The sequence below is a fragment of the Solenopsis invicta genome, chromosome 15, assembly GCF_016802725.1.
Source record: "Solenopsis invicta isolate M01_SB chromosome 15, UNIL_Sinv_3.0, whole genome shotgun sequence".
In the NCBI taxonomy this organism is placed as follows: domain Eukaryota; kingdom Metazoa; phylum Arthropoda; class Insecta; order Hymenoptera; family Formicidae; genus Solenopsis; species Solenopsis invicta.
In genome coordinates this window covers 8,561,341-8,572,321 of record NC_052678.1, presented here as the reverse complement: position 1 = coordinate 8,572,321, position 10,981 = coordinate 8,561,341, and the positions used below count along the sequence as shown (strand labels likewise).

At 35.2% G+C, this 10,981-nt stretch overlaps 1 protein-coding gene across 1 annotated transcript in view; it reads left to right on the top strand.

Moving 5' to 3' along the window:
- The first annotated feature begins 434 nt into the window (after window positions 1-434).
- The window catches only part of LOC105197141 (cAMP-specific 3',5'-cyclic phosphodiesterase), a 340,602-nt gene continuing 330,055 nt past the window's right edge, over window positions 435-10,981 (top strand). Inside the window, exon 1 of the mRNA XM_026135766.2 lies at window positions 435-1,378. Within this exon, the coding sequence (XP_025991551.1) occupies window positions 1,304-1,378 (75 nt within the window). The 5' untranslated portion in view covers window positions 435-1,303. The remainder of the gene's footprint in view (window positions 1,379-10,981) is intronic.

Here is a 10,981-nt window from a genome sequence, read left to right as displayed (position 1 = left end):
GCGAGAGATCGAGGTCTCGAAAAGTCGAAGAGTATCGAGTTCGATTGGGCCGACTCATTTACGCGTTACTCCGCCGACGAGTGTTTAATTCTAACAAGTTCAATATTTGTTTCTTCTCGCGAGAGTGGCTATCAATCGTGACGCTCGGCACTACCGCGCGGGAAGCACAGAGACGTACGTATTTGCCAAACAGCAGTCATGATCGTCAATTTGTAAACAACGTCTGGCGATCAGTGTATCGAAATTGGCGGTAACCACGGCGCACGGATATTGCGCGTAGGCAATACGGATTTACGGGCAGTTTAGTCTCGGGGGGGCGCCGCGCAGCGCCGCGCAGCGCCGCACCGCGCCGCACCGCGCCGCGCCGCCGATCAACAAGTAGTTCGTTACGCGCGGTGTTTGTGGACGAGACGTCCTCGCGTCGGGGTGAACGGTGTGTGACGGTGTGTGACGGTGTGTGACTGCCGCAACAGTGGCCACGGTGATAAGTTCTTCCGATCTCTCCCTCCTCCCTCCGCCCTCGTCGTCGGGCGGTACATTCAGTGAGAACGACGTTCGCGGTGAGAGTAACATTCTCGTGCCGGTGCCGGGCTGCAACGTTGCTCCGTTTTTCGCGCTCGAAAGCAAAGTCTCAGGGGAGAGACTCTCTTCTCTCTCGCAGAGTGAGAAAGATCGGGGGAAGCTCGACTCGTCGAAGCACGATTCGAGGACAGGAGGAATTCTGAACGCGATCGACGCGCCCGGCATTTCGAGACGCCCGAAGGTCGCGCGAAGTAAACAGTGGTTCATTGTCGCAACGGCCGTGAACGCGAGCGTCACGTCGGAACGTTAGGTCGCGGGGGGGAGAAAGTTTGAGACGTCGTGCGTGATCGGGATCGTGACCGACGGTGATCCGAGTGCAACGGAGTGTCCGCCGAATCGCATCGTCGGCGCGCGTCGCCGACGTTCGTCATGCCCGGGGACTCGTCGTCGATCTCGCTCAAAGACGCGTTTGGCGGCCATTGTGGTCGCTCGCCGTGATCGATATCGGGTCGACGATCAATAATCTTGGAGCGTGTCGCGAAGGACGAAGGAGGTGAAGTTGGCGATCGTCCCCTGGCGAGGGAAGGATGCCGCGACGTGAACCGATTCCCGGCGGTGCGCGTGTCGTCGTCGTCGTCGTCGTCGTCGTCGGCGGGACATCCGCGGCGGGGCCGTCATAATCGCGGTGACGGAGGGAACGAGAGGCGGGGGTAGTGGTGCCGTGAACGCCGGCGGTACCGGCAGCAGCAACAGCGGGCTCTATAAGGTGGCGGTGACGTCAATGCACATTTGCGCACGGATCTTCGCGTGGGCATGGGACCTCCTCGTCGGTAGCGCGGCGTATCCGATGCAGCAGGTAAGCTTTATCGTGTGCCCCCAATCCCGCCAATGTCAAGGTGGAGAAGAGGGCGGGAGTGACGGGAGGTCACCACCGGTGCAGCTTGTCTGCATCTCCAAGCGAAAATTAACTGCAAATTTCGTTAATCCTGCAGCATCCGAGGCACGTTATTCTCACCTCTTCATCACCCAATTACATGAAAATGAAATAAAATATTTATAAACGATTAACGCACGTACACACGTGCTATTCACGGCTAATTAACACTACTGTACGTTTTATTTTGTACTATTATATATTTTAAAGTTATTTATACTACACTGAAATAAAAGCTTGTTGAAAAATTAAAATATTTAGAGAAATGCATTCAACTGAATATTGAATTAGTTTAGTTATTTCTTGAATAAACAATTTTAATGATTGACATGAATGAACTATACACCTCTTTTGTGCAACCAAGTAATTGTTGAATCAAGCCAATGTTTGAACGTAACGGGCTAACTATTTTATTAATTATTCAACCACTTTTTTTTTTGAGTGTACGTATGGAGAAACTATAGGAATGAAAATATTTTATGCTTGCTACATAAAATTGCATTTGTTGCATATAACTTATAATAATTTATACACTGAGAAAGGAAGTTATTAAATTGACTAAATTTTTGAACTCGCTTAAAGTTTTTTAATTTAAATATATATTTAACTCACATATATAAAATTATACATCTAATTATATAATTGTTTATATATTTAACTTTAATCTATATATTTAGCTTAAACATATAAATATTAAATATTAAACATTTAAATATTAAAGTATCAAATTTAAACTAATTCCTTCAGTTGTTAAACAACATTTGGTTATTTTTAACTTCTATGTAGAAATTTATTATTTTAACATGAAATATGATGTTAAAAAACAACCTCGTCTAATCAATATACTTCTGTAGTTAAATTATTTAGTTTCAAAACAAGTAGTGTTCGTATCAACGTACGCACTTTGTAAATAATAAATTAAAGAGTTAAATTTAACTTTTTTATAATTAACTTGTTTAACTTTCATTGTTTTAGTTCAAATTAACAACATATTGAGTAGGGCCAATGGCAACCTCTAAGAATGATTAAAATAATTTAAATTGAATAAAATTCGACACTACGAATTTAACAGTGTACTGAAAATGAAGAAATTTAATCAAGTTGAACATTTTAGTCAAGTTAACTTTTTTCTCAGTGCGGGGATTATTATTTGTTGGAGACTACATTTCATGTTTTTTTTATATTGCGTTAAATTGCATCATCTCGCGTTTGTTTAGACTTTTACAGTCTTTTTTATTCAAACACAGATTACGTTTCAATGGGACATCACGCTTTTGTTTTTGTTTAATATTGCTTCGTATAATTGTTTTCCGGAGCACGTGTAATATTTTTTCTACTTTTTGGCGGTGCTGTGTCAAGCTTATGGTTTCGAGTTTAATAAATCGTTTGTATATCGATAAGTTGCTAATACAGACGCGTGAGCATCAGAAATAGAGCTGTGAGAACTGGGGGGGGACTGTCAATCGAATATTCAATTTCCACCGTTTGATTATTTTTCGGATTGTTTTGCACAGACCATTGACGAGGTTCGAAAAGACAGGTGTACGCCACAGGACAAATGGAAATTCTTGCTACTAACGGTTATTCTGCTCTTTCTCTCCCCTTTTTTTACTCTGTTTTTATAACATTTCATATCTGCATATACGTTCGACATATTAAAATACAGACTTTTGAAAAAATATTACAAACGTTTGCATTGTTTTCATACTTTTAGAGAAAAGTTGAGAGAGGATAAAAGTAAAGGTGCGCTGTTTTTGTTTGCACTTTTTGATCTGTGATTTTAATAAAACTGAATCTTTTATTACTAAATGTAAATCATTATAAAATACTTCTAAAGAATATCTCGTAGTGTTCATAGATTTTTTTAGACGACTACTGATCGATATTGAAGCCATTAAAAATTATATAATGCGTCATAAATACAAAACTGACTTGCAAACTAATTGAAATAGTAAATTTTGATTTTTTCTGAATTTTAATCTTTTTTTACCTTTCTAAAAATTAAAAAAAATAAAATAAAATTTATGAAAAAATTAGAATGTACTATTTCAATTATTTTACATATTAGTTTTGTATTTATGATGCATTATAGATTATGAGCAATATTGCATTTATTAAATAAATGTCAAGTATATAATTAACATATAATTAATGTTTGATTAACATAATTAATATATAATTATACATTAATATATATTAATGTATAATTATCAATAGCTTTTCAAATTATGCAAGGCATGAGATATTTGCACTTCCTCAGATAAACTTTCATGTTTGTGTAACACAGAAGTTGTGTGTGTGTGTGTGTGTGTGTGTATAATTAGTTATGAGTCGATTATGATGTAGTGCAAATGTTAAAGAAATTAAATTAAATCTAGGATTTTATTTAATCAAGTTTATATCAGTTTACGAGTTATAATTTATATTTTTTTAATTGAAGATATTTGCACATGTTTTTACACGCGTAAAATTAATACTACCATAAGCACATGCAAAAGTATAAAACTTTTTACGGAGGCGCTGCAAGAAATTATATTTTCACAGAAATCTGGTAGTTACACTTTTATATAAAATTTATTTGAATCTTTCCCTCAATAATAACGAACTGATTGATTTTGCCGATTTGATTTGACGTTTCATTAAACGCGGTTCACAAAATATCGATAGGAGTAACAATTCAATTCAATCGCTTACCCGAAAAAAAAAAACATTTCCGCACCTCTTACACGTACATACACGTGTAACAGATCTAAAATATGTGATTTCTTTGTTCAAGAAGGCACATGAGTGCCTTACACCAGTTTGCGTGTAGTGTCGTGGTTATTTGCATGTGATGTTCCCCATTAGCTAACAACCTAATTATGAGCCTCCGCTTTACCCGTCGTCCGTTGCTTTGTTTGCTCCTTTTCCGTAAAGTTATCCATGTGTGTATGCCCCCGAGACTAACAATTTTGGCCTTGTTTCCGTGTTGTTAGCGAGATGGGTAAAGAGGAAGCATGGAGTTCGAAAATACGTTACTTTTACGCATCACGTTGCATTGACACGTGTGATGATATTAACTCAGATAACATTAATGAGAAATATATTTTAAAAAATTAACAGAAGTTGGCACCGGTTCGGTTAAAAGTTAACTCGTCACAAATCTGAATTATTGAAATTTGCACGCATGAATTTTTTTAATGACAAATAATAAAAGTTCTCTCCTCCCCCCTTGGCCAATTAAACTTTTTAAAACGCGTAGTTGTTTGTTGTTACGTACTGTTTATCGAATTGCGAAATGTGGTTCGTTTAGCGAATTTAAAAGCACAGGCGATACGATTCAATTATGTAAAATCGATGGTGCAAATGCTACGATATCGCCAACCGTTTTCCAGAAAAATTTCATATTTAAACTTCTTTTCGGATTATCGGCCTTATCACTTGATATGTATTTTGCAGACACGGTATAAAGTGTACGTTTTAATTTTGAATTATGGAGATTGTAGAAAGATCTACTCAGAGATATAAGTGAACGTAATGACAAAGCCGTGTCGAACGCACGTCAGTGCGGTTGCGATAAATGGGGATAAATACTCGATTGGCGATTATGCACTCTTTTGGATATCACGATTAGATTATGATGCTTCAAACGCGCGGGCTTTGCGGTTCTCGTGAAGTTTATTCGCAATTTAACATGTACGTTAATTTCTGTATTAATTCTGCGATTTAGCCATCCATCATACGTGAACGATATTAATTCCGGTTCGTGTTTACATGGAAGCGAATGGATATGTTTACATTTTGTTATATCGATGTACAAGACGTGAAAGTATTCGCAATTCAATGCGAATATAATAGACCAGCATTATTGTTAATTGACTGAAAACAACGTGATGTGTACAATAGTATTATTACGATCTAATTAATTAATTCATTTTATCTATTAGTTTCTATCATGCTTGATGGTATCAAGCGAAATAATTGAGGACTGATCGAGTTAGTCACGCATCACACAATGATTTTGTGGTCAAATTTATAGAGATTGAATTATGAATATTTAATATATTTAATAATTACAGATGTATCAAGGAGTCTTTGGCATTCCTTTAGCTTTACAACAACGTTCCTTAAATTCTTCCCAGTATTTTTGCTACACTGTTAAATATTAAAGAATCAAATTTAAATCAATTTTTTGAGTTAAATAACATTTTGTTATTTTTAATTTCTTTGTGTGTCAAAATTTATTTTAATATAAAATATTTAAAAGAACGACTTTATCTAGCCATTCCATTTCTGTGGTTAAATTGCTTCAAGTTTTAAAGTAAGTAGTTTCAAAGTAAGTCGTGCTCATATTGACATACCCACCTAGTAAATGATAAATTAAATTTAACTTAAATTTAACATTTTATAGTTAACTTGTTTTATTTGTACTTAGAACTTGTTTTAGTTTAAATTAACTGCATGTCAAACAGGAGCAATGGCGATCTATAGGAATGGTTAAAAATCATTCAAATTGGGTAAAATTCGATACTACGAATTTAACAGTGTATATCTCTATTTTTTCAATATATTGCTTAATTCCGTCACTCGTTTTATTCCCTTGAACGGATTCGTTTGAATATTCAGATTGGAATCTGACATGGAGAACAATTCGATAATATATACACGGAATATTCAGAGAGAAATTCCAGAGGAAAGTTAAGATAATTTTCCATTGCATTATATTTGAGAGAAAGTAAAAGAAAAATCTGAAAGGAGCCCAGTAATAATGTTTCATTCTTGTGTAACCGGATTGCGCGGTATGAGCTACGTCATAAACTCGATGGCGTCAGAATTCTGCGCGTCGTCGCCGTTAGTGCCGCAAATAAATTATAATTACCATGAAACGGGGTTACATTGCACGGCAGAGATAATTTTCCATTGCAGTAAATAGAGGAACCATCATGGATCTGCCCAACGTCGTGAAAATTAATTTTCTTAGACGTTGCAAATATTGTTGAATTTCTTCTCGGCTGTGGGATAAACGCGCATTTGACAGTTCGTTTTCCCCTTGTTCGCAATGCCACCACTTGCATTATTACAATGTGCCCGGTGCTTTCCGTACCTTTACTTCAGTTACATAGAAAGGCTCCACTTTCAAACTTAATGAAGCTTCCGCTTGTCGTGTAAACCTGCATGCATTGACGATGCTAAAATATCTGCCGTCGTGGACGTGACGGTAACTTTTACAAAGCATCGGTTCCATTGTGAATCACTAAGTCGCGTCATTTTCCACGATAAAGAATACGTGCGTCGCACTTTTGATCTCGTCCCGAATAATAAGGGCATGTCGCATTTTCTCGGTGAGCCGGCATGGAGCGTGAATAAAGCTGTCGCTGAATATAACTTGCCAGCGATAAGTCGCAAGTTATTGCCGGGAAGTTATAGTTCAAAGCCTTCGAAGTACCCCGAGGAAAACCTCGGCAAAAGTCACCGTCATTATATCTACTACTCTGCGTTGTGTCGTTAATTTGCATCCACCTGATTCACGTTGACATGATAAATTCACGGTGAAGCGGGGATTAACGTAGCTCGTTAATTAATCGTCGGTAACGCTGGAGAGTAATTTTTCTGCTGTTTTTAAGTGTTTCTTTTCTAAACAAGAAAAATTGCTCTTGAGTTTTGTTTTTGTTTTTATCGTTGTATAAATATTTGTTATTTATAGTTATAACATTGTGTTAATATATCTTTTAGATGTGTTAATATAACTGTGTTCTGTGTTAATATATCTTACGATGAGCACTGTAGATATTACATTGATAATGTAGCCTTGATAAACTACGTCATTTACCGCTTTCTCCCTCGAGGAGTGCATTTGTGTGATGAAAGAGGAAGTTTCGTTTCGACGGGTTCCGCCGAGTTCCCGATAAATATGAAAAGTTTGCGCGCAGAAAAGTGCGTACAAAAGCGTGACAGGTCTCGTCTTTTCTCGTGTCAGGTGCCATTCAAGCGTATCTCTCTGCACGTCGAATCAAACGTTAAACGATTAACGAATTATTGACGTAGTTTTGTCGATACTTACAAAAATCGTTTATTTTCTTCAGCTTCCCTAATCTTGTACATTCACAGTAATGTACTTTCGCACGTTATTGCATATAATTGTTTTGGTGTGTATCAATACTGATAGATGCATTCTCGCTTTTTTTTTTAATTGTTGCCGTTTCTAACGTTAGTTAGAAAAATAGAATTTTTTTCGAGGTATCGAGCTTTTTGTAGCGGAATGCCAAAGGTCGTCCTTAGTCGTAAGATTTTCCACGCAATCATCATTCCGCATATACAGAGTGTTCAACGATCAACGTATAATGTTGTAATTTATTTTGATGCGTAATTAAAATTTATAGAACTAATACAAGTGTATTAATGTCACAATGTTTAAATTATCTTTAGCTGTCAAAATTGACGCAATTTTATTACGTGGAATTTGCACGCTTAGATCTATAATTATTTCGTATCTCGATATATTATTGAATTTGACAGCTGAGATTGATCTTTGTTGCTTTTATCGCTCAAATTAATTTGCACGATTTGCAAATCGAAGCGGCAATATTTATTGACCAAAATAAATATTTTTGTGCCATTTAAAAAAAAATCGGAGTGGTCGGAAATGGGAAATATAAATTATTTTGACCATGTTTACGAGTCGCGATTTTTTTAACTGTAAGCTTGCTTTTGAATGTATTTAATATCGCGCTTTGAACTTTCCGATTTAAATTTATTTTGCTTATTGGTTTTGAATCGAGAGAGTACGTAGTGATACAAGAATCAAATCAAATCGAATCGAATAATTGAAGTAATAGAAAATATTTGATCGATTTCATTAATAATACATTAATAATGTATTTTCGCAGGACATTTTCGTTTGAAATGTATTGCGTATGCATGTATAATATGGACGTTGGATTGTATGTATATTTTCGATGAGACGACCTATCGCGTTTTAATTAGCTATTAACTCGATCATATTAATCATATCGAACCGTACCGTACGGTAACAGAATGAAATTATCGGTGCTATTATCGAATTTTTCGGTCATTAACGGAACGCCGCAAGCACGAAATCAACTTCAAGTTGAGTAATATAATGATTAATTAATAGGTACAATTGCTATTAATCCCGTATTTTAATATTTTGTCAAGTACAATAAATTTGATGTATTTGTATATTGATTACTAAAATCTACCATTATTCAAGATTGTTAATTTGCTCGAATGCCTATGAACTCAGCGATTTTATACGAGATAGTCGGAGATATATTTCTCATGGGCTGGGAATTTATTTCCTGATAGCACATCAGACCCGTGTATTTTCGAAGGGAGCTCACCTGAGATGGATGTTCCGTTTTATCCTCGTAAGAACGCTATCGGCGAAATACAGAAGGAAGAGTTGAAAGATCGAGGGAGGTGGGAAGGAGGGGGAGCTTTCTCTGTAATTTGATCTCCTCTTACGGAGACATACTTATAGGCTATGTGAAAGCATGTTCTTAAAACAAAGTAAATGAGCTTAGAAATTTGAGAAGAAATGCTTGTACATTTAGTAATCAATTATGTACTTATTATTTTTATTTTTATATTGCAATAGGAAATTACTTATACATATTTTACAAGAAGTTGAGAAAATATATTCTAAAAGGGAACATAAATTAACGTGTAGTAGATTATAATAGAAAATTCTGTATGTAAATGTAGTCTTCATATTTTTTTTAAATTTATGAAGAATAATTTTCCTCGTTGAGAAAATAAAATGTTTATATTAATGTATTCAAGTTTTTAATTTGTAGTTTTAAGAAAGAGAAAAATTAATTTTAAATGAAAATTATGTTTTTATTAAGTTTTTTAATATGTAATCGATATTTTACCGACCACGAAGTATATCAAAACATTTAAATTAAGAAAATGGTATACCCATACCGTTCGACGGCGGTTCTTAATGCTCAATAATAATTTTCTAAGTGAGATTGTATACATTTACAAGTTTCCCGTGCCGCATATTTTTCGGATTTTAAGTAAGGCCCACTTGTACATTTATTTTTATGGCCATTTATTTGTTATTGGTATGGCTTGCAACAGAGCATAACGATTTTCAATATTAACTTTTATGAAGTTAAAATTGCACTCAAATAACCAAGAATTTCCAAAAGTTAAAAAATTTATTATACATAAAGATAATTGTAATGTTTAACAGTCGAGTAGATCCTAACGATAAGGAATTTCATTTTTCAGATTAATTATTTTAAAAGTGATTTGAAAGATTTCTTTTTTTGTTATTTTAATTTTATTTTCCATATTTGGCCTTATTAAAAATGCAAGCGTTTAATAAACACCAGTATTATAGTTCAAAAAATTTTTTTTGTTTATTTACAAATGTTCTATATGGAAGATAATTTTATTTTTGAGAGCGATAGAAATAAACATTTTATTTTCACTTAATTTATTTCAATATCTCCATTATTTCTGAAAATAAGTTAGATGGGCTTTATTCTGCTCAGCTATCTTATTATTAAGACAAATTGAATATAGCAAGGGATACTTCAGTAAAACAAAAATTAGTACAAAAGTAACAATTTGTTTGCCCTTGCTCGTCAATCGATTATTTTCTCGATATACCTACGCAGTGTCCCACGAGTTGATACTAGATTCCGTCAGGCGCAGCAGTTCAATTTATCTTTGCCGGTTACGCAGGACGTGCTTCCCTTACTTGTGTGCGTGCGTGTGAGGATATTAGGATCTCAGTTTATCCCCTTGAGACTTGCCTCTGGATACACCCGATGACGGCATGTTGGCTGGTATTCTCGTTTGCAGGGTGAGATTGTTGATTGTTGAGAATTTCTTTCGAAGTAAGATACTCGGTTTCTATCTTCATCAAATAAACTTTTAAAGCAGCCCTTTAACCTTTTAGAAATAATCTTTGTTCGTATGTGGTTGTAATTTAATAATATTCAGAAAATTATTTTGTAATCATCGTCGATTGTGTAACCAACGTCATTGTTACCTTGATAATAACGGTTACACAATCACTTTCTGCCCCATGTAAATTAATCCAAATTTGACAATTTAGATTAATTATTTCAATTAATATTTAGAGGAAAATGATCAATATCGACAGTACTTTATTTTTGAATTGTATTTCTAAAACATTAAAAACTAAAAATAAAGCTTTGAAAATCTAAATATAAACTAAGGACGATATGTAGTGTGAAAATTGTTCAATTTGTAATCCTTAGTTTGCTCCCGTTACCCTACATTTTTTTCCAAGACAGAGCTGCGTTATATCCTGAGGAAACCTATGTCAGGCTTTGGGGTTGATTATGGCCTAGAAAACTGAAGGAAATTTGGGGAAGCTAGAGGTTGAAGCAGACAGGGAGTAGACTGAGACAATTTTAAAAGAAAATCGTGCAAATTTTATTCTTGCTTTTGAAAAATTTATTTTTAGCAAATTTTAGTAATCAATTTTGTACTAAAAGCCACGGGTGTGTGAATTATTTTTACTTAATTATTTAAGCAGATTAT